Raw genomic sequence first — 23,300 nt, 5'->3', positions numbered from 1 at the left:
GGGGGTGTGGCCGAGGAGACTGGGAGGCCGCAGCCCGACGAGGGGGGAGTGGCCCGGGGCGTGGCCTTAACGTCTGGAATGTTGTTGGGTCCGCGCACCGCATAGTAAGGAGGGGCCCCGCCCCTTTTCTCGGAGAGGGCCAATCGGAATGCCGGAGCGGTTTCAAGTCTCCCCCGCCAGCCAGCCCGCCCGCCACCCCACCCCCCTCGGGGATTCGCTTTTTCCGTAACAAAACTGCAAAGCTCCGGATATTCCGCAGCCCCGGCGGCTCACAGGTGGAGGGGCCCAGGGCCTAGGACTGTGCCCCGAAGCGGGAAGCGCCTGCAGGCTGTAGAGAGGCCGGGTCCGGAGCCTGGAGGCGCGCGGGGGTGGGCGCTGCAGCCGCGGGTTGTTTATCTGGAGTACGGAGGGGAGGGGGGAGCCTGGAAACCGCCCCGTGTCCCATTTCCTCCTCTTGTTTTCGCTCCGGATTCTCCATGTTGGACCCAAACTGAGGAGCCCGGAGCTGCCGCCGGGGGATCGGGGCTGGGGGCACCCGGGAGAGCCGCTACCCGGCTCTCCCGCTCTCCATACAGGCCGCCTCCCTTCCCGGCCCAGGAAGGGAACAAGAGCCGGGATGTGAACAGCAGTGGGAGTCGGAGTCTCGGGAACCGGAGCCTGAGCCGGAGCGGGCCCCCGCCCAGGCCCCCCAGCCCAGCCCAGCCCAGCCTGTGCGCCCGCGCGTCCTCCCGCCCAGCCAGCCCGGGCCCGCGGGATTGTTAGATGGAACACGGCTCCATCATCACCCAGGCGCGGAGGGAAGACGCCCTGGTGCTCACCAAGCAAGGTAGGGGCAGCAACTTCCCAAAACTTTGCATCGCCCCCAGGCGGGGAGGGGGCTAGCACAGCTCCGAACCCGAGTCTCGACCCCTGACCTCCCGGGGCTCAGAGTGGGCGATTCCGACCGGATCCCCTACTTCATCCGCCCCTGCGTCCTGGTGCTCACTCAGACCCGGCAGAGGGCTGCGCCGGGGCCCGGGCTCCCTGCGCCCTAGGGGGAGGGGCGTCATCCGCGCAGCTGTCACCCCTTCCTACACCCCCTCTCCGGGCAGAGAGACTAAGGGGTGAGCGCTCGAAGCGCGAGTCTACTCGCGTCCATCCTCTCCAGAGTTAGGGGGTGGGGTCGTCACTTTTCCCGCACCGGAGCGCGCGGCTGCCCCAGGACTACAGGGACTGGGGAGGGGAGGGAAAAGAGGGAGTCCCGGGCGACCTCGGGCTAGAATGGAGCCGGGACTGGAGTCCAGCACTTCCCAGCCCCACCCCCCAGCCCCTCACCCCCGCCAAAGCTCGGGGTTGCTCAGGCAGCGGGCGGTGACGGCGTCCGGCGGGACTTGGGACCAAGTTCACCGCCCGGAGGCGGGGGCGGCCGCGGTGGGGGAGGGGCTGAGCCCTGGCTGACCGGACCTGGTCGGCCCGCGGCCCTTTGCTGGGCCAGGGACCTCGGCTCGCGGGGCTCTCTCCGGGCGGCCTCCTGCCGCTTTCGCTGAGCAAACAAGCGCGACCCCAAGGCCCGACCGGAGCCCCTCCCTGCCCCGGTGCGCTTCCCCCGGGCCGCAGCCACACACACAGAGCCGCGTTTGTTTAGCCCGAGAACGGTGTCCCTGGTTACATAATTCGCCGGATGGCATCAGACCCGGCGTGTTTCTGAATCGCGCTGCGAAAAAGTGCGAGTTCTCGGTGGGCAGCGGCTAGCGGCCCCCGTCTTCCTGCGGGTCGCGGGGAGATACGAGGGGGGTCTCGGGCCCTCTCTGGGTGTGGGTTTGGGGGCTGGAGCGTGATTGGGCCGAGGCCCTTCCTAGGGACGGGGAAGGTGGGAGTCCGAGGGTGGGATCTTTGAGTTTGGTCCTGGAGAAGGCCCCGAAACTCTTTCCCCCTCCCCCACGTTCCTCATCAGGCCTTGAGGAATGTGTCTGGAAGAGCGGACAGAATTTCCGCGGGGAATAAAGACTAGCCCCTTTTTTTTTTTTTTTTTTTTTCTGGAGAACTTCCCAGACTCGGGCCACCTGGCCTGGGGAGGCTGGGGAGCTCACAGTCTTGGGACCAAAGTCGGAGCGTCCCTCCTCATCCCTCCATCCCCCAGAACAGGGCAAAAACGGCCCAGTGCCTTGTGAGGGGCCAGCCCTGGGGCCTCGGTGTAGCCCCACAGCCCCCTGTTAGGCAACATTAGTCAGCAGATCACTTATTTCGGGGGTTCCTGGTCCCAAGGAGCACCCCCAACTTGCCTAGAGGCTAAAAAGCTGGGCTGGTGGTTTCACCGTTCCCTAATTCCCTTGGTGGAATGCTGGGGGGCGGGAGGTAGTGCGTGCTTCCTGCATCTGCTGGCCCTACTTAAATAAGCCTTGCCTACTCAGATCCCAAAGCCCCAGACTCCCTGCTCTCCTGGCCACATCACTAACCAGGCTGCAGCTTCACCCTTCCCCTGGCTGCTCAGCTGTGCTGAGGCTGAAGAGGGGAGGCTTTCTGTTTTTATAATTTCACTCCTGACTCTTCCCTCTCTCTTCCCAACCTCATCTGAGAAAAAGACTCCCAAGTGCTAGCCAAAAATGAAGAAACGTGTGGATGGAGGATTCCAGAGGGGGCAGTGTTGATGAGAAGGGGAAGAATTGCCCTGAACCCACTCTGGTCCTCCCCTCCTGTAGGGCTCAGGAGGGTGCCCTCCCAGGGAGAGGACCCCGCCAGGAGTGGGAGAAAACTGGACTGCTGAAGAGACAGCTTACCAGTAAAAGCTGAAAGTTTCATCCACCAAGGGCAAGTGGTGGGGAAGAGAATAGATAGCAGCAGAGAGCAAGCAGCTGGCTTCTTGACAGTCTTTAGTTGCTGATGTTGGTTGAATTTTTAGAGTTACGATTTTCATTTTTTTGTGTGTGGTTTATCCTTCAAACTTATCCCTGGAGGAATCTGAATCCTCAAGCCGGCAGCTTGGGGGTCTCCCTCCTCCCCTGTAATTTGACTGCATTCCAGAGAAGACATGCTTTCTTCCTGTACTGCTTGGGGAAATGGCAACCAGCAAGCCAACTTTCTGATTCCTTCATCCTTTATAAACAAATCCTGTATCTTAAAAAAAAAAAAAGTGGGGGTGGGGAGCAGATGTTTTCTCTCTCTTTAAGAGTTTGGCCCTCTCTCCTCTCCAGTGTCCTATCTCTACGCTTCTGCCTCCTTTTGGAAAAATGGGGAAGGAGTACAGAGCCAGTTTATCAATCAGTAAATTTCTAGAAAAATACTAACAGCTCCTAGCTTCGGTGGTTTTTTAGTGAAGTTGTTTGCTCGATGTTTTTTTTCTTCTTTTTTAGCATTCTGCTCTCAGAGCTTTAAGGCTGGCTGGGTGTTGATGATTCAAAAGTAATTACAGTAGGGGAAGTAGAACAAAGTTGCTGAAAGCATTGATGATGAAAGGACCCAAATTGAACCATCTCCCCAGACAGATGGGTGAAATGGCTCGCTGGTACTGCAAGGATAGGGCTGTGTGGTATATCAAAAGTGAAAAAGGAAAGTTGGTATCCCTGGTCCAGCAAGGGTAGGGCTGTGTGGAGTATCAAAAGTGAAAAAGGAAAGTTAGTATCACTTTGGTTAGAAAAGCACGATTTACGGCAGCCATTGAGGATGTCTCCCCATTGCTGCGAGACTGTGTCTTGGGCTTCGAGGTTAGATGGGGAGAAGCCGAGGACATAGGTTAGCTTATAACCTCCTGGGGTGAAATGCGAGGGTGGGGCAACCTCTTCCAGAGCTTGAGTGACCCACAACCCTTCTATGGGAGCTGGGACTGCTTCTGTTTTGTTTTGTGGGACCTAACGCCCCTTCTTTTCAGACAGTTGATGGTAATGCTTTGAATTGTCTTCTCATATGTCTTAGCAGCAGGTTCTGGTAACTGACCATCCCTAAGAGTTAGGATTGAGGAAGGTTTTTCTAACTCTTGCTTCCTCCCTACAAGGGAAAAATTCTGCCTTATTCGCTCACATAAAAGCTCAGACACCTTTCACTGTAGTTGTAGCTAGGCCCTTAACTTGAAAAGTTTGGCTTTCTTCCTCAGCTGGCTGGGTGAGCGTCCAGGGTGTGTGTTTACAGCTGGCTCCTCCCGCCCCACGGGTTCCTCTCCCATCCTGGCCCAGCTTCAGCCTTGGCCTCTTTGTGGCCACCGAGCCTCGCTCCTGTGTCTCCTTTGGAGTTGTTGCCCCACCTTGGAGTGGGGTGGGGGCCTGGGTGGTGACTGACACTTGTATTTGTTTCCTGCCAAAGCAGCCCAAGGGAGCCTTGCTAACTCAGCAACAATGTTTGTAAATGCCCGCCATCCTGGGCTGGGAGTTTGTAGTTCTGCTGCTGAGTCTGACTTGGACAGTTTGCGGTGGAGCTGGACTCAGGGATTGCTGTGAAAACCCCTCCAGAGATGGCAGAGGTGGTCGTGTCCCTGACTCCTGTCTCCTCCCTCTCAACTATAGGGGTCTTCGGCTAAATAGAAGAGAGGTCCCTTTTCATCCTCTCAGTGGAACCTTCCAAATCCCTTATGATCACAAACTTTGTTAAAATGGTAAATAGAAGTAAGTTGATGCACCCAATCTTTCTGTGAAGAGTTAATACATGTGTTCATTACTAAGCAAGAGAAAGACAGTATGTATTTATATGTAAGTATATGTCCCTTCCCCTTCTCAACTTTTCTTCCTCCTAGGTTTTGGGTTAAGTTGAGCTATTGTCTTATATTCTCATCTTGTCTCTTGGAATGGAGAGGGGGTTGGGGAGGGGAGGGTGGAAGGCAGGGGCAGCAGTTAAAGTGTTCGGGAGAATTGCTGGAGAGCAGAATTGGTTGCTTCTGGCCTGGGTGCAGATCCCTGCTTTCCCTGTTTACAGTGAGACTTGACAAATCACTTCTCTGTTCTTAGCAACTTAGTGACTTTTCTGTAAAATGGAAGTATTGGTCTCTACACATATGTAATCCCTGGGACTTAGTAGATGATTGAAAAATGTTAACATCCTTCTTTTTTGGACAGCTAGACTGCCACTTCAGTGTTCCTCCATTCCCTGAAGGACACAGTACAAGCACCAAAATAATCATGTGGGTTTTATTGTTAAAGACAGGTGGCTGAGGGTCAGAGGGAACACTAATGTGGGAGCTTAAGCCTTCTGGGAGGATCATAGCCTTGCTGCACAGACCCCCTCTCTGCCCCTGTGACACTGGATGGGATTTTATGCAAGTAGATTGTGCCTTGGGCCCTTTGCTCCCTTTCTGGAGCCCAGGCATCTGGGGTGGGAGGAGGCCAGGCAGCCACACACCTCCTATGAAGAGTCCCTGAAGTCTAAATCTTCTGAACAGTTGCTCAGTCCCTCAGAAGTGGGTACAGTGAAGACTTGAGACAACTGTGTGCTACGTTCTTACTGTCTGCATTCGCTTTAAGAGTTAAAGAGCCCGGTGAGATTCATATACATACATACATATATATATATGTTTTTTTGTTTGTTTGTTTTAGGAAATTCTGGTAACAAGGAGAAAAAAAGAAACTGGGGTTTTGAAGAGAAATAGATGTTCCAAAGCTGTGTCTTTGTTTCTGTGTTTTTGGAGTGAACCTTGAGAAAGCACAAACAGCCTTAAAGTGCTTCTCACCCTGTCTCAGGCTGGCCAGCTCAGGAAGCACGGCTTTAACTCATTTGTCCTGGGGACATGGGATTGGGTGTGGCCCTGTCTGGACTCCCTCCCTCTTCTGTAGAGGAGGAACAGTTCCCGACTGAGATGCAGATGAGTTTATTATCATGCGCGTTTTAGGAATGAACTAGTAGAAATCAAAGTGGAGAAAATGATTTAGCACTGGAAGCCTCTCTGTAGCAGAGGCCAAGCAGAACAGAGTATCTTTGTCTGGCCAAGTGCCCAGCCCTTCAGGCCTTAGTGTGCCTGAACCAGGTCTGTTATGGCAGAATGGGTACTCCAGCAAGCACATGGCCTCCTGGGCAGGAGTTACAGGCATGTTCTGTTTTATTCGTCAGCTATTCTAGGGGTTAGCCTTAAACCTGATCTCTCAGCAGACCTGCTGACAGCTCCTTTTCTTTCCCAGGTGATCCTCGTCCTCCTCTCCTACCCTACCCCCCCATCCCAAATCAGACTTTGCTCTTACTCCCTTTTTCTTCAATACCTCTTTTCATCTCTTACATTCTGTAGAATTTCTCTTTCCCACCCACATAGATCTCAGGGAACAAATGGGCCCCAAACCCAAAGAGAGCCAAGCAGATTCATGAGAAGGCTCAGAGCGTGTACCACAGATGTTCAGAAGTGTCTCCTGGGTCCGCCGAGGGGGCTTGGGCCTCCTTCTCAGGAACAGGCCTATAGTAAGAGACGGCAGGCTTGGGTCTTTTGACTCTGTGATAGAATAGAGCAAATACCCCTAGAAAGGAAAATGAGGCTCTGGGGTGCAAGTCCCCTGAAGCCTGCAGAGACACTGAGGCAATGGGATGTGCTGGGGAAAGGGGCCTTGGGTTCTCTAACTGAATCACCCTCAGGTCCTGGAAGGGTTAGTCAAGGACCACTGGCAGCCTTTAGACATTGGCTCTTAGCCACTGACACACATCAGACTCTCCTGTGACACTTACTAAAAATAAAACCTCCACCTGGGTCCTACTGAATCAGAGCATGAGCAGGTGGGCCGGGCATACGTGTGTTCCAAGTGCTCCCTGTGAGTCTGACAGGTGTCCCTGGAGGAAAGCCAGGTGAGCGCAGCAGTGGCCCAACTGCCTGTTTAGCCTTGAGCATGAAGAGTCCCTGGAGGGATCCAGTTTTGCTGTTAACCACCCTGTGGCTCCTAAAGGGGGGTCTGAAAGTTTTCTGAGTGTAAATGGACAGTCATGATCCTCCCTCACCAGTAATGATCACAGATGATAGAGAGCAGGAACTGTGGGGCAGGAACTGCCCCAGCCTTTTATATCTCGCATCTCACTTAAGCCCCACAGTGACCTTGTGAGGTAGGAATGATCCCGTCTGGACAGGCAAGGAAATCCGCTGAGAAACCAAGCACCCTGTCCGTGGGAACATAGCCAATCTGAGGCAGCTAGGACTGACTGAGTTAGGCCTAACCTGACCCACACAGCCTCTTCTCTGCATTGTGCAGGCCACTTCTCAAGGTACCTGTTCAAGCTTCAGGTGACCTGAAGCCACCTTGTAAGGGACCATGCAGCCTGGCCCTTTCCTGATTGGCCTTCAAGCAGACAACCCAGGGTGGTTGTGCCTTAGGCAGGCCCACAAGGCTATTTGAGTGGCTGAGGTGGGGCAGGCGCCAGGTTTCCTGATGTCCAGCTTAGCGCTGTCAGTGGACATAACAAGACTGGTGGGTTGGTCCCATGTGCAGCTGGGCTGTGGGGGAAGTGGGTGAGTGACCCTGTAGGTTGGACAGACTCCCTGGCAGACTCCTTCCAGTTCGTTTGCAGGGGTCAGCCATGAGAGGAAGGAAGGAAGGAAATGGTTGGCCACCCTCAACTAGAGAGAGAGAGTGTGTGTCTGTATGCTTGGTTTTTGTGGAGTCTTGGAAAATGCCATTTCCCAAGATTGGCCCTGCCATGACCTCTGTGTGACCTCTGGAATGGGAAGAAACCTCTGTGGTCTCTTTCAATGTGGCTGTTTTTAGATTGAGACTGAGATAAGGGTATGAAAGTGCTTTGTGCTGAAGGCAAGCAGCTGAGCTTAGGAGTGTTTTACTAGGGTCAGGACACACCCAGACCACCTTGTAATCCGCACAGCTCTGTGAACTGGGTAGCGTTAGTCTTCCCCTTTTACAGAGGGAGAAACTGAGCCCTGAGGCCACATACCTTGTGTGCAGCAGAGCCAGAATTGAAGCAAGTCTGTGACTCCTGGGTTACCACCCTGTTGTCCACTGGTCAGAGGAGAGATGGTCGAGTCCCTTGCTGTATCTTGGGCCTTCCATCTTTTTCCATCTCGCTCTCATGCATGTGTCACCTAGAACAGGCTCTATAGCTGGAGAGAGAGGAGGCACTAAGTTCTTCAGGTCTTCACCAAACCAGGAGTCAGGCAGAGCGCCGAGACAGGGATGGAAACAGCCACTAAGAGGATGTTAGTGTCCTGCTGGGAGGTTTCTTTTAGCCCCTAACCTCCCACAGGGGTTTGCTCAGCACCTCCTTAGGGGAAGAGGAAGGCTCAAGGTGGGAGGGGATGGCTTCCAGTACCCCTCTGGCCTAGCAGATGCTGCACACAATGGAAGAGGGGCAGGGGCCAGCCTGTGGGTTCCCCTAGGTGGCATCTCGTGTCTGTCCCTGCTGCTCTGGTGGTCCATCCAGTCACTCCTGACATCCACCTAGAGCACCCTGGTATGGGCTGTAGCTGAGCCTGCTCCTGACGCACCTGTGAGGAGACGCTATGCTCCGGGGCCTGTTTCTCCTGGGAACCCCAGCCTGTTTTTAAAATGTGTTAGAGCTGCCCGGAAGGGTGTTTTGCCAATAACTCTTGTAAAGGCTGACTCTGAAATTGACCCAGTGATCTTGGTCTTGTTTTAGAAGTTGCCAGGAATCCCTTGCTTCCAGGACTGAGTCGTCCTTGAGGGAAGGGCCCTGAAGTTGTGGCCCCATGTTGTGATCAGTGACAAGACTGCCAAAGGGGGCCGGGGAAAAGCAGACGAGGTTGCCGGTGACCAGGTACCCTGCTCCCACCCCACGGTGGCCTGAAGGACCCAGGACTGAAAGAAGTCCTCCCTTAGAAGAGAGGGAGAGGCAGGGAGCCCTTCTGCCCTGGCAAGAGCTAATGAAGGCGTCTGTGTAGGCAGGACAGCCCCGGTGCTGGCCGCAGGGATGGCGCTCATACAGAACACGCTGGCATAAGCCAAACAGCATGGCTGCAACTTTCTGAAAGTCCGTACCTCAGCTTCTCGGCTGCTCTTTGGAACGAGGGACCTGGCGCTGAGCGGGGCGGGTCCCCGCCTGCCTTGCCGCCTGGAGAGAGCAGTGTCCGCAGTCAGCACGGAGCTGGCTGCGCCCGCCCGCGTTTCCAGCCTTTGCTGTGTGGGGGATGTCGAGGCACCTCTCATCTGGCTTCCCTGCCGGCTCGCCTGATGGTCCAAGAGCCCTTCCGTCCACCTGGCGCTTCCAGGCCTCTCCTCGGCCAAGGCACGGATGCCCCGTGCTGGGGACCCGGGAGGACTCCGCTCCACGGGGAGCCCCAATCAGATGCGTCTTGGCCTCAGGTCCCAGGCAGCTGGCCAGGAACGGCCGGAAACGCTCCACACATGCTCCTTCCTCCAAACGCTGAGGGGAGGGAGGCCCCTCTGAGAGGCCATTTTATAGTGATAGCCAGGCGGCATCCTTTGCTGTGGGGGGATGAGAGATGGTGGCGAGAGAAGTACTTTTGAGGGGTGAACCAAGAAAGCATCCTTCTGCATGAATGGACTTGTTAAAACCCGACAGCCCGAGAGCTTACCTTCTGCCGAATCCCAGGCGGATATGTGAGGAGTTCCTTTGCTGGGGCACGAAGCTGTGTTGTTGGCAACGGCGATATCTGAGCCTGACCTTCAGAAGGAGGTTAAAAATAGTGTTGTCCTGGCAAAGCCCTTCTCCATCTGTGTGTGTGTGTGTGTGTGTGTGTGTGTGTGTGTACACGCACGCATGTTTGTGCACTAGCTTCTTAAGAGGCAGAGGCAAATAGCATCCCCACCTGGTGCTTCTCTGGGGCAGACATGGTGGACACAAGGGGTGAGGCCATTCTTTGTCTCAAGTGAAATGGCTTCACCTGCTTTCCTGTTACTTGCTGATGCCAGCCAGGGAGTTTGCAACTGGAAAACAACTTTGGTAGTGAACCGGGGAGAAGGTATGGGGTGATTTTGACTTTTTGAAGCCTGCTCAGGATCAGAGTTCCTCTGACACCTTTCTTGCTTTCTGTTCTAGAGCTTCAGCCACGTGCTGGGGTGGGAGGGCCCATGGAGTTGCCAAGGTGCAGTCGTTTTCCCCTTAGATAACGTGTTAAAACCAGCATGGATTTAGGTTTATTCCACAGGGTGCGCTACTGTGCTTGGTAAGTTTTATCTGTCCTCACAGTCAGGAGTGGTCTTGTTATCGAAGTTAACAGATAAGGAAACTAAGGTTCAAAGAAGCGGTGTGGCTGAGTCGGTAACTGGCAGGGCCTGGACCCCAGCCCTGGGGCGGGAGTAGGGGCGGGCAGTGCCTCCCTGTTGCCCTTTCTCTTCACATCCTGCCTCAGTAGGAAGCCTTGCAGCAGTGAGTTGAAGGGGTGTCCTGGCCTCCCTTTTCTCAGCAACCTGCACACTTTATTCTTAAGCCAGAGGTCCCCCCATTAGGTCAGTGCTGGTCTTTTCTGACGTTCAGCCTCAGACCAGAGGTTCGGAACGGGGGCCGCAGGCGCACATCAGTAATGGAGCTCTGTGGTACCCACTGGAGTCCTGCCCTCCCTCACCGGCGAAACTGTGTGCTGTGTGATCCCCCCGGCCTGTACACCCGCTGGTGCCAGGGCTCCTCTCCTGGGGAGCGGGTGCAGTCCCTGGCTGGCTGAAAGGAGTCCTGTGACAGGCTCTTTGACACAAGGCTCAGATCCCACCCTGGGTGTTTCCCCTCAGCCTTAAACCCACTCATCACAGTGGATCTCTGACCAGAGGTCCTGGCTCCAGCTTCTCCCCGCCCCCATTGTCCTCTTGATCTCCCAGAGCTGTCTGCGAGTCAGAGTGTGTGCTAGGCTGGGGTGGGAGTGAAGGGAGCCTTGGAATGGAATCCCAAAGCCTTGTACTGTTTTACCCTTGAACCCCTTTCAGGGACTGCCCACAAGGGCAGCAAAGAAAGGGGCCAAAACCCAAATTGATTCTTGACCAGTCCAGCCTAAAGAAGAAAAGAGCAAATACTCTTAAAAGAGATCTTGAGAGTGCCCCACTGCTTCCCACTTGTTGCAGGAATAAATGCTCACGAAGCCCGAGCTGTTGGGGACCCCACAGAGTAGTTAAGAGCCCTGACTCTGGATTCAGGCAGATCTGGGTTCAAATCCTTGCTCTGCTATCCTACTCCCTGTGTAACCTCAAGCAGGTTGCTTAACCTCTGTTCTTCAGTTAACCTTCTATAAAATGGGGGATTAATGCCTATAGATGGGTTTATAGTGAGGATTAAATGAAATAATAATGTCAGGTATCTTATCGTGGGCGTGACACATCATTGGTGCTCAGTAAACATGACTGAGGCCCAGAAGGACCAAGTGGCTTGTCTCAGGTGCTCAGCTCCTCAGTCAGCCCACCTCTCCTCATAAGGGAGCTTGTTTATAATTCTTGTGGGCCAGTTGCACAGAAGGCTTCCACAGGTCCTGGCTCTGTCGAGCTGACCAAGGCCCTGGAGGCCCCAGAGTCACTCACTCAGCCAGAGTTGCTGAGCACCAGCTACTTAAAAGCTGGAGGCCATTGCAGGCCCCGTCAGGAGGCAGCCGTGTTAGGGGGAGGCGGAAGAGGCCCTGCTGGATTCTCAGTGGCTTGTTTGTAAAGGTAAGGAGGATGGACAGCCTGGAAAGGGATTGAGGAAAGTGGGGCCCCAGAGGGGGAGGGGTGGTGAGGGGCGTCTGGGGCGCTGACCTTGCTGTCATGGGTCTGGGGTCCCCTCCCGAGGCTCCAAGGCTCTGTGCTCTGCTCCGAGTGCCTGCCCTTGGGGTCAAGGCATTCGTGGGCTCTGAGGCCCAGGGGCTGCCTGGTCACATTGTGTTTTTGAGAAGACCCTCATCCCCTGCAGAGTCCGAACCAAGCTGAGGCACCCCCAGCCCCTCCCCACAAGCTCCTTCTGAGGCTGAAGCGCTCCTGCCTGCTGGGCCTCCCACAGTGGGAACCAGCGAGGCCTCTCCGTGGCCCCAGCCAGCTGCCCCTTTCACCCCCGCTGCCTCCCAGGATTACTCAGCCTTCACAGCGTCTGTCACTAAGATCCTGAGTGCGTTCTTGACGGCCTCTCTTCAGGAAGGGCTTGGGCTGTGTGGCCTTTTAAGAAAGGCTCGGTGCCCAGATTAAGCCTCTGATTGTGGTTCTGCGTGAAGGAACCATAAGCCAAAGGAAAAGCGATGGTTCACCTTTGGTCTTAGAGCTTTGTGTCAGCATCTGCTTCAGTCTCTAGGCTTGGTATTGAACGTGGGCCATACAGACAGGTGGAGAAACTGTCCTTTTCCTCTGATTTCTGCATAGATTATTCAGAGTAGGAAAAAGTCCGAGGAACCTCTTACCTTGTGGCCTTTAAGTACTGGTCTCTGCTCACAGGTTTGTCTCCTGGACACAGGAGCCTTGGGCAAGGTCTCCAATGCAGCTTCTTCCTTCAGACCAGGATCCCCAGTCCCTGGAAATTCTGCTTTTTCCACCAGGGCCAGGAGCTCAAGAGTGATATCCAGGTTTTTAGGCTAATCTCTGGGGAAGCCTGAACATGTTCTGAAAGGTTATAAGTGGTCATACCAGTGTCAGAGGATCTGCCTGATCCAGGGAGGGGAGAGGGCTAGACTGGACTGACTGGTGCCCGACCTCAGCCTCTCTGTTGAGCCAGAGCTGAGTCAGTTGTTCCGGGGCAGTGCTGACTGCCACTTGACTGATGGTCAGCATCCATTTCCTCATCCTTGGTCCCAGGAACAGAGTTTGGTTTTCCCTCCTCTCCAGGGGCTCAGGCAGCCCAAGAACTGGGTGTTAAATGTCTCTTCCATCACTTCTATAGGAGCAGCCTCTAAGCAGGTGCAGCACGCCCTCTGAGGACTGAGCCGAGGGAGCTTGGCCTTGCTGGGATGGCAGTTTGGGTACCACCTTGCCTCCCCTTTCCCTTCTTAAACCCAACAGCACATGGAAGGTTGTCCTCAGTCCTACATTCTGTTTGTCCCCTACCCTCGCCAGAGATGGAGGTATTTCTGGTGCTTATTTTCCCTCATTGGAGTTTGCCTTAAGCCTTAAAGTGGAGTAGGGTGGCTTTCATTCCACAGCTATCTCCTGCCCTGGGCCCAAGAGAGCAGGCCTGTGGCCAAGGACCATTCTGGCAGCAGTGGTGCAGTGCCACCTCCTGGCCACAGTACACATCCTGGCTTCCTACTCTGGCTCCACAGTTGCTGGAACAGTTCATCTAAAAAGGAACTTGAAAAAGATTTTCCAAAGTCTGATTCTGGTTGATCCTATAATAATCCTATAGCTTTTTGTATCAGCTTGACCTTTCTGGGGCTGCTTTACCAAGCCTCCGATTAAGATGGCTTTGTATTTCCAAAGCCCAAATTGTCAAGGCAGGACTTAGCAGTTACAGCCTAGAAGCAGGGACATCAACCCAGAACCCAGCTCTGGATGCATGTGTCCCAAGAGAGTGACCTTGTGGTCTTGGAGGAGAGGGAGTGGTAAGGAAAGTGGCTGGAATGTGGGAAGGACACAGGCGTGTGAACAAAGCATGTAGGTTCTTCTTGAGACTGCAGCCGTTCTGCTTTCTAGTCTGGGCTTAGTGCTGCCAACTGATTGGCATTGAAAGAAGCTGATCCAGGACAGGACAGGAGCTCTGCTAACTTGAAGGGGTCTAGCTCACTCCCTTCTATAGAATTGGTAGTCTTCTGGGAACTGGTGGTAGGGAGGATTTTTGGTTTTGTGAATTCATCTTGAGGGTTCCCTTAGTGTGCTGTTGCCAAAGTGGATTCTGTACCTGGCCCATCTTTCAGTGCCCCTCCCCCCACTGTGCAATTAAGAGCAAGTCTTACGCAGCTCATTTCCCAAACCGGGGACTGGGGGTTCTTGTGTTTCTACTTTACAGAGATGTTGGAATAAACATGTACATTTCACTGTTGACTGTAGTTGATTGTTCACCTGGCCCGTGCCATGTGCCCCAGTGGAGCTTCCAGACTAGAGGGAATACAGCATGGGAAGTGGGCATCCGATGATGTCCTATAGCTAACGCCTCTATCATTCCCTCCTTTCTAGGCCTGGTGTCCAAGTCCTCTCCTAAGAAGCCGCGTGGCCGTAACATCTTCAAGGCCCTTTTCTGCTGTTTTCGTGCCCAGCATGTTGGCCAGTCAACCTCCTCCACTGAGCTCTCCCCCTACAAGGAGGAAGCCAACACCATTGCTAAGGTAGCTGGATCCAAGGTGGTGTGATGCCAGCAAGGATGAGACTGCCATGGGCGAGTAAGGGTCACTGTAACCATAGCAGGAGGGCAAGCCAGCCTTGCCTGCGTCAGAAGATCCCTGGCCCAGAGGAGGCCCTTCCTCTGTCCTTTCCATCCTGGGCCATCTCTTCCTGTTGATTCCCCTCTGTGGTGTGGGCCACCTGGATGTCCTTGTGGTTTCTGAGGGCCCCTGTAATCCAGATCCTTCCAGGTTCCTGGAACTGTCCAACACACTTTGCATATGTTGTCTCATATGACCCATAGCAGCCTTGCAAATAGACTGAAGGATTTCAGCTCACAGACATGAAAACTGAAACCCAGAGGGTATATGTTAGCCCCTGAAGAGTTATTGGTTAGTAAATGATAGTATCAAGGTTTGAACTAAAATCTCTCTGGCTGTAAGTCCTGTGACTGTTGTTTTTATTTTTAACTAAGCAAAGATAACCTCCAAGTTATCTTTCAGGGAACTTTTAGGGAACCAAGGAATTGAAATTCTGTCACATTTCTTGATAACTCCTTGCAGCACTCTGAGCTGTACCTGTTAAGAGACATTTGGAAATATATAGGGTGTCTTTGATTCCCATAATTACCAGAAGATACATCTGGCATCTCAGAGGTGGGGATAGAAATTATTCTTTCCCCCTAGGCCATTGGTATTTCTTTCTGAACCACCAAGTTTTAGCTGTCCTTCCTCTCTTTCAAAGCCAGGCTGTAGACATGAACTTCACTATCTGAAACAGGGAAATGGTTAAATGAAGTACAAGGTGACAGTATTAACTGAACTGTTCACAACAATGTGGAAGTGTTGAGTTGCAACATTAAGTCAAAAAGCAGAAAGCAAAATTATGTATCATGAGGGGGAAAGACTGCTAAAGCAAGCTAGAAGGAAATGCAGTAAAATGCCAACATTGTTTCTCTAAGTGCTAGGATTTTCATTTTTCTTCAGGGTTTCCATTAAGATCACTTACTTGCTACAACCATAACATTTTTATTATTAGCCAAAGGCAGGAAAAATGCTTCTGATCTCTCTGCACTGTATCTCCCTTCAGATTTTAGGACCACAGTGTGAGTTCACATCGGCTTACTTGTGTTTTGTAGGGGCTCAGCGCGTGCACACACACCCCCGCCATCTGTGCCCCCATGAAGAACATAGGAAAAAGACAGGTTCTCAAAGAAAAGCCTCGTTTCTGGACTAAGCAAGAGGAGAAGCCTCTGTAGTAAGGGGTTCTGATTTGGATTCTGGCTCTGTGCAGCTGCGTCAGTCGCGTCAGTCCCCTGTTCCTCTGAGAGGCAATGGTGGCCGCGCTCAGGGACACTCCCTTCTCCATCCTTCACCAGGCCTAGTGCAGAAGGGAGACTTCGGCCCCTTTCCTGCCCAGCTCTGAAGGAAAGTCACTTCTGTTATGTCAGGGTTCTCCAGGGGGCTGGGATCTCAGGGAGAAGATTCCCCTGTAGGGCTAAGCGGGCCTCAGCCAGCCAGGAAAGGCACTAGTGGCTGGCACTGACTGCCTCCTTTTCTCTCGTAGTCGGATCTGCTCCAGTGCCTCCAGTACCAGTTTTACCAGGTACGTGAGTCTGCAGGGCATCTGCTCAGAAGCCCCGAGACCCAGTGAGCCCCGCTAACCTCCTGTGGCGATGTCCTGAGTCCTTATATCGTGCTGGCGAGCTCCCCACCTGGGAAGCTGTTTGTCCCAGACATTTGCTGAAGGCCCACTATGTGCAAGGCCTTGGATCGTGCAGGGGGCAGCTGGCCTCCAGCCTGTGGAGCTGACCACCAGCCCTGGCCTCCGTCTCTAGTATCGGGATCACTTCACGGTTCCCGGGGAGGCTGGAGCAGGGAGTCAGTCTCTACTCTTTCTCCTCTTGGTCTTCTAGTGTCACCTCTCTCGGGTTGAAGTGGGGGGCATCTTCCATCTCCTCAACGGGCCTAGCTCTTCCCAGAGTTCTGTTGAGGGAAGTTAATCTTGGTGGCAGATACAGCACCTTGGCTCTGATTTTAGATTCCAGGGACCTGCTTGCTCCCAGAGGTGACAGAGGAAGATCAGGGAAGAATCTGCGTGGTCATTGACTTGGATGAAACCCTTGTGCATAGCTCCTTTAAGGTAACGTGACCTGTGGAGCCCTCCCTCACCCGTCTCGGGCTGTCCTGGGAACCTGACTCAGGTGCCATGAATTGGCCTAAAGGTGATGCTGGAAGAGTGATTAGAGACAGGAGGGCCGGCCTCTGGGATTTGGCCACACTGGCATCGCAGATACCTGGAGACCACTCCAGAGAATGTTGAGCAGGAGCTCTTGCTCTCTCTGGTCCCTGCCAACAGGCTGCATCTGCCCCTTGTGGCATAGGAGCCACCAGGGCTCTGTACAGGACAGGCCCAAAAGAGGGCTATGGGCCATGAATCAGCCTTGGGCCCTGTCCCTGTCTGGTTTATCAGGCCCAGAGACTCTCAGTTCAGGTAGAATTTGCAGGTGGTGGTAGGTAGAAGAAACCAGAAGGGATATTGCAGCCTGTACTGGGGTGAGAGCCACTTAGTGGGGTGGCAGGAGCTTCCTAGAGCCTCTGAGATCTGACCCTCCCTCCTCCTCCCAGGGGACAGGCCTTGGCCAGGACTGGGGTGTGGCTGGGCTTCTTGTCTCTTCTCATGAGCTGACTCATTAACTCCTCTGCCTTTCAGCCAATCAACAACGCTGACTTCATAGTGCCTGTAGAGATCGAAGGGACCACTCACCAGGTAAGTACTGCCAGGCCCAGGGCCCCGGGCTCCTCCGTATCTCAGGGCTTGTGTTCCATCAGTTGATCCTTTCCTGTAACTTCAGTCTCTCCATTTTTATTGGTACCTTGCACACTCAAGGCTTTCTCATCTTAAAAAATTCAGCCCCCCAGTCACCTCAAGGTGCCATTTTTATTCTCTTTGCAGCCAAACTTTTTTGTTGTTGTTTTCTTTGCAGCCAAACTTTTTAAAAAACAAGTATTATTTAATAACAGTAATAGCTATCTTTTACTTACCTGCCCTGCCCCTACTGAATGTGACCAGCACTGTTAATGCTTTATTACATTTTCTCTGATCTGAAGAGTTGGTGTGTCTGCCTGTTACAGGCAAGGAAGCCAGTACTGGCTGTTTCCTTTCCTCCCCTGCCCACCCATTCCATCTAGCCGGTGAATTTTCTTCCTTCCCAGCTCAGGCATCTCCTCCTCTGTATCTCTCTATGCAGCTCCCTCCCCTTGGGTCCCTTCACGAGATTCTGTCACAATAAATGCTCAGTACACATCTATCTAAAAACACTTGATTCTAAGTAAGAGCAGACTCTGGCTCTGTATAACCGGCTCAGTCCAGGGTTAAGGATCGGTGGTGTTGATAGTCAAACAGAAGAGTTACTTGTAGGGAAATGAGGCTTGAGGCTCCCATGGATGGTCATCACTCTCCTATGTCCATTAAAAGTTCTCTTCGTCCCAAGGCCCTCCTCCCAACTGAGGTGCTCCGCCAGGCCTAGCGCCAGATTCTGCGTGGCAGCCCTTTACAGTCTGCTTGAGGGCTTTCCTGGTGGCTCAGATGGTAAGGAATCAGCCCACAATGCAGGAGACCTGGGTTCAACCCATGGGTTGGGAAGATCCTCTGGAGAAGGGAACAGCAACCCACCCCAGTATTCTTGGCTAGAGAAACCCCATGGATAGAAGAGCCTGGTGGGCTGCAAGTCCATGGGGTTGCAAAGAGTCAGACACAACTGAGCAATACACTTGAGTATATAGAGATGTATAAAACTCACAGAGAAGACAAAGGCATATCTTCAGAGAGACAAATAAACACAGCAAACTCCTGGCTAACAAGGAGAGACGTGAATAATGGAAAAGGGATGGGATTTAAATGATTGGGGGGTGGGGGTGGTAGTGGGGTGTCTATGTGCAGAAGTTGGGTTTTCAGCAGAGTGGTGAGAGGATGCCAAGCTTGATGAGTAACCAGGAAGAAGAGAGGACCTGTTAAAGGTTAAAGAAACGGCAGGTGAGAGGAGGCCCAGTTGTGGCTACCTGGAGCCCAGGGTTCCTGCCTCAGAGCTGGGAGGGGTCTGGTGAGTGATGGCCAGTCCAGGACACCTCTAGGAGGAAGAGTCCCAGAGGCACATGCTCTTGAGCAGGGAGAGACGTGGGTAAAAAGAACTTTGAAGGGACAGTTCTAGGAGCACCTACGTAGGCTGGATGAGAGAGCACACCTGGATGGGGGCAGGCATACAGCAGACCCACGAGGGACACGCACCCAGGGAAGCTTTCTCTCGATGATGGGCAGGATGATGGAAGGTGACACGAGGGGTGGGGTGGCTGGCAGGAGCAAGCACAAAGCGGGTGGGAGTCACTAGGGCAAGATGCTTTGGGGTGTTGGGTCTGTGGTCACGGGAGGGGCACAGGCCACTTTTCCCCTGGCGCCTTTCAGAGAAGCTCTGCAAGGGAGGGCTTGAGGTTTTAGGAAAGCTCTGCGATCTTGCCTGGTAGGGGCCTGGACTGACTGTCCTGCCAGAACCAAGGATGGAAACTCCTGCCGAGGCTGTGGCTGGATTCAAGTAATCCAGGATAGGCTGTTTCCATCCGTGAGGCCTATTCTTGATTACTTGTTTCCGGAGGCAGCTGATTGTTCGCCGCTGGAAAGAGATGGCTCCTGGGACCTGAGGTGTTTTTGTTTGTTTTTGAGCTGGGTCAAGGTTGGGACCAGCCAGCAGGAGCTTGGTGAAGAGGTGATGCTAGTGCCCCGGTCCGTGGGGCAGAAGGCTGCTGGCCAGATGGCCCAGAGGCGGGGCTGTGGGAACATGGACTGAGCCAGTTTTCCTGCTTGCGCAAGTGGTGATGGGCCTGACGCGGCGCAGCTTCCCCACACAGGGTCACCTCCAGCAGTCTGCTCTGCTTCTCCTCAGGTGTACGTGCTCAAGAGGCCATATGTGGACGAGTTCCTGAGACGGATGGGGGAGCTCTTTGAATGTGTTCTCTTCACTGCCAGCCTGGCCAAGGTATTGGGGGCAGCAGGGGGGCAAAGACCCGGGAGCAGGGGTGGCAGCTCCTTGCGGGTCTGCAGGAGGCCACGGGGAAACCAGGACTGCATCCACACAAAAAGCCTCCTCTCTCCTCCCAGTATGCCGACCCCGTGACGGATCTGCTGGACCGGTGTGGGGTGTTCCGGGCCCGCCTGTTTCGTGAGTCCTGTGTGTTCCACCAGGGCTGCTACGTCAAGGACCTCAGCCGCCTGGGAAGGGACCTGAGGAAAACTCTCATTCTGGACAACTCGCCTGCTTCCTACATCTTCCACCCAGAGAATGCAGTGAGTGGTCCAGACACACCCACACAGCAGGGCTTGGCAGAGTCCCTGTCCCGGGAAATAGTGGGGAGGAGAGGGAGGGTGGTGAGCACACCAGCCCAGGTGAATGGGCCAAGCTCCAGGGGGCTCCAGGGGGCTCCGGGGCAGGGAGACTTAGGCCGCCCTCTCCCTCCCCAGGTGCCTGTGCAATCTTGGTTTGACGACATGGCGGACACTGAGTTGCTTAACCTGATCCCAATCTTTGAGGAGCTGAGCGGAGCTGAGGATGTCTACACCAGCCTGGGGCAGCTGCGGGCCCCTTAGCCTTCCCTGCTGCCAAGCCACGGCCATCCAGTAGGGGGCTTTCCTACACTGTGCCTTTATGATCAGCCTGACAGAGTGGAAGCTGGAGCATCTCACCAAATGAGGCTTGGAAATGGACGTGATTGGAGAGAGCGTTAGGACAGGTTAGATGCCGAGTGGGCAGATAGCAGACCAGTGATACCCAGAACTCCCTCCTCCCTGAGTTGGGTTCCTGAGATGTGAGTGAGAGTCTGTGAGTGAGAGAGAGAGAGAGAGAGAATGTGTGTGTGTGTGTGTCTTGCCTTGAACTGTGGCCCCAGGATATAAGCGTTTCAGGTTGGGAGAGAAACTGAAGGATCAAGAGTCTCCTCGAGTTAGTCTCTCTCTTCTCCCTTCACCCTGAGAGCCACCGAGCTCCAGGCATGAAGACTGTTGAAGGCTCCATTGCCAAAGCTATGGCCTTTCCTCAGTGTTGTAAGGTTTATGCCAAGGAGAGAGTAGGGTCAGGGGCTGCCTTCGGGTGCCCCAGGCATGCGTCTTTCTGAAGCCTTTCTCTTGCCAGCTGCTGCAGACAGAGAAACGACATTTCTGGGAAGATGAAAGCTTGTTTCCAGAACTGGTAGCCCCAGTGGCCATCAAGTCCTGTGGCCCAACAGCTGCCCTTGCCTTCAGCTGAGTGCCTGACTCGGGTCCTGTCTGCATCTCCCCAAGGCCTGGACACCAGGCCTGCCTTCCTCGCCACCTAGCCATAGTCTTGAACCTGTGGGGAAGGAGGTCTTCTCCCTGCCCTGGAAGAGGACAGATAACGGATTTCCGTTCTTTTGACTCTGTTTTAAAATTCCCTTTCTAAATACAGTGTTGAGCTGTTTTGTTTCTGACAGAGCTGCAGTCCTGGGTGTGAGGTGAATGTGGGAGGCCTCTGGGGTGCGGGGACGGGTCCCCAAAGCATGAATGTGTGTGTCCCCTTGGCTTGTAGGGCAGCTGAGCTTGGGGCTGTCTCGGTCTGCCCTTCAGGGAATCTCTGCTGGTGCTGCCACAAGGACTTTGCTCCCAAGTCCAGGAAGGGCGCTCAGCGTCCCACCCTCCTGTTTCCTGGGCAGGGCTCTCTCCTCTCGTGTCTTCCCCAGGGCCTGGCCTGTGCCGAGTGTTTCATCCCTCCTGGCTGGCTGGCTGGCTGGCTGGCTGGCTGGCTGGCACTTTTTCTCTCCAGAGCCTCAGGCACGCTTGTGTTTCCTGGGCGGAGGGGCTGGGTGTTCTCTGCGTTTAGTTTGCCAACGTAACACACGCGCCCTGCCAATAGTAACAGGTGTGAGTGAGCTCTTCACTCACCTGTGCTTTGCGAGAGTCTCTTTGCTTTCAAAGTTTCTTAATAGTGAAATGCTTTTTTAAAAAAGAAAGCCACAAAAAGGAAGTTTCCCCAGGATGGAAAACAAAAGAGGAAGAGCTGCTGTAATTGGGAGCACAAGGGGCCCCCCAAGGGGAGCCCCACCTCAGCATCACTGCCTTAACCTTGGCCTCCCCTCCCTCCTTCAGGTGGGAGCTCCTGTCACCCCACCCCCACCCCCATTTTCCCTGGAGGCAGGTGTCACCAAGCATTTGTAAGTTGCTTCAGGTGCGAGAACACTGCCCACTCAGGACCGCCCCCATTGTCCCTTCCGGTTCCCACACACTAGGCCAGTCTGAGGAGCTCACCAGGGCCAGGCAGCGGAGCAGCAGCTTGGGCTTCTGGCTGCCCAGTTTCTTCCTCTGGCATCGTGAGGCCTTGCCTTTGGCTTTGGTGTCGCATGAGTGGAGTAGGGCCCCCAAGGCATGTGTGGTCCTTTTCCCCAGCAGCATTTCCGGATGTCTGTGGGATCCTGCTTCATGCAGGTGGGGAAAGAGGGCTCCAGGGCTGGCCAGGAATGACATCTCCTGAAGAGAAGGAGCTTCTGATTCCAAGCCCCTGGCCTAGGCCTCTCTCCTAAGCCCCACTCAAAGGGTCAGACCTCTGGCCAGATCTGCCAAGGAGTCCAGCCAAGCTTTTCTGACTAAACAAGCAATAAGAGGCTCTAGGCTGACCCAGCTCCAAGGACCCTTTCTGCCCTCGTTTGGGGTCACCTGGTCTCCAGGAAGAGCCAGTGCCACCCACTTTCCTGTCAGGCTTGTCTAAGTGTTCCGAGGGATCATGACCAGGGCCCAGGATGACCTGGTGGGATGCTGCTTCTGCATGAAGCCCAGCTCTGCAGGCCTGTCTCACCAGACCCCTGCCCCGCCCCTGCGGTTCCTTACCAGAAATGCCGCACCCCCTCCCCTCCTTCCCTGGAGAGGTAGCTCAGCCAAATATAAGCCTAAGCAGGGTCCATCCGTGTGGACCAGAGCCAGCCTGAAGTTATGTGATTTCTGGTCTCCAGTTTCAGTGTGTTAGGGGCAAGAGATGATTGCAAAACTTGCTCCTTAGAGGAATCAGGCCAGACTCAACTTGGGAGGAGGGCAAGATTGCAAGGAGGAGCCAGTTCACCCCAGGATCTGTTTCAGGGTTTCCTACCAGCCCTTACTGTTTGAGGCTGGCCTTTGGGAAGCAATAGGCCACCAGGCCTGGGCAACCCCAGTTCAAGCCATGCCAGGAATCTGCCCACCTGCCAAGTTCAGTTCTTTTAAGGTGCCTCTTCAGGGACACAGCGTGTCTCTCTGATTGGGCTTCTAAGTCAAAAGCCTGATGTTCGTGTCCCTCTCATAGGGGGAGCTTTGGACACAGGACCAGTGTGGAAGGGTCAGGTAAGGGTCTCCACTCTGCACATTGTAGAGGGGACCCTTTGCGGGCCCATGGTCCCTCACTAAAGAGGTTGAGGTAACTTGCCTTCAGTTAACCTGGGACCTTCTGTTTAATTCCCTCCCACCTCCCAAAGATTTGGACCATTTTATAAATGTATAAATTCACCCCTGTTCATAGTGGCCCCCGAAGCTTCCCTGTGCTAACAGCATGGGAAGTCCAAAGGCAGTCATTCCCTGGGAAGTGGGTCCCGTTCTGTTTTGCAGCCCTACCCTGTTCCTGAGGAGGCCTCATTCAGTAAGGCAACTCCCCATCCCCCTCCAAGGTTGTCTTGTACCCCATGTCCCAGCCAGGTCAAGTGTCTACAGAAGGTAAACCTGTTTTCCCCTTTAGGTCTTCATTTGGTTATTTGTTACTGTTGTCCCTCAGTTGCCTTTTTTGTAAAATGAGGTTTTAGTTTTGTCTTAAAAAAAAAACACCAATAAATACTTGCATTCAAGCCGGGGAGGGGAGGCAGAGATCTGGCCCCCTGCCGCATTCTCTTAATGCTGTGGGGCATGCCCCTGGAGCAGACTCTCGTCTTTGGGACCCTGAGCTTCTTTGCTTGTAGTCATCTCAGATTTGACCTGTCTGTGTTATGCCGCTCAACCCCCTTGAAGACGCCATCTGGAGGGTCAGGGAGGTCTGCCTCCCACTGTGACTGGGCTCTGGGGTTCTGACCACCTTGCTTACAAGTCCATAATTTGATAAATTTGTTGTATTCAAAAACTTGAAATGTAGGATGCCATTAAATGTCTGTTTATATTTTTGAAATATTTGTATTACTTACAATTAATGAATAAAAGTGGGTTTAAAAAACCCATCCATGAATGGGTGCTGTC

At 53.8% G+C, this 23,300-nt stretch overlaps 1 protein-coding gene across 2 annotated transcripts; it reads left to right on the top strand.

Moving 5' to 3' along the window:
- The first annotated feature begins 223 nt into the window (after nt 1–223).
- On the top strand, nt 224–23,289 carry CTDSP2 (CTD small phosphatase 2). Of its 2 annotated transcripts, XR_005719687.1 has the most exons (9): nt 263–826; nt 13,911–14,059; nt 15,621–15,659; nt 16,095–16,196; nt 16,767–16,823; nt 18,991–19,083; nt 19,206–19,391; nt 19,566–19,834; nt 20,233–23,289. XR_005719687.1 is itself a non-coding variant. In XM_040233105.1 (8 exons), exons 1-8 carry the CDS (start codon nt 763–765, stop codon nt 19,689–19,691), a joined length of 816 nt encoding a protein of 271 aa, XP_040089039.1. In that variant the 5' UTR covers nt 224–762; the 3' UTR covers nt 19,692–23,289. The 2 variants fall into 2 exon arrangements, 1 of the variants encoding a protein (XP_040089039.1); XM_040233105.1 differs by having other exon boundaries at nt 224–826; nt 19,566–23,289.
- The last annotated feature ends 11 nt before the right edge of the window (nt 23,290–23,300 follow it).

Source organism: Oryx dammah, unplaced genomic scaffold (genome assembly GCF_014754425.2).
Source record: "Oryx dammah isolate SB20612 unplaced genomic scaffold, SCBI_Odam_1.1 HiC_scaffold_29, whole genome shotgun sequence".
Classification (NCBI taxonomy): Eukaryota; Metazoa; Chordata; class Mammalia; order Artiodactyla; family Bovidae; genus Oryx; species Oryx dammah.
The sequence above is the reverse complement of the archived record's forward strand: the minus strand, read 5'-3'. Positions and strand labels throughout refer to the sequence as shown.

Bases quoted from the DNA above. Each gene is read 5' to 3' on its own strand.
- CTDSP2 (XM_040233105.1), top strand. From the start codon at position 763: ATGGAACACGGCTCCATCATCACCCAGGCGCGGAGGGAAGACGCCCTG. The intron at 16,197-16,766 runs GTAACGTGACCT...TCTGCCTTTCAG, and splicing joins TTGTGCATAGCTCCTTTAAG to CCAATCAACAACGCTGACTT. The intron at 19,084-19,205 runs GTATTGGGGGCA...CTCTCCTCCCAG, and splicing joins TCACTGCCAGCCTGGCCAAG to TATGCCGACCCCGTGACGGA.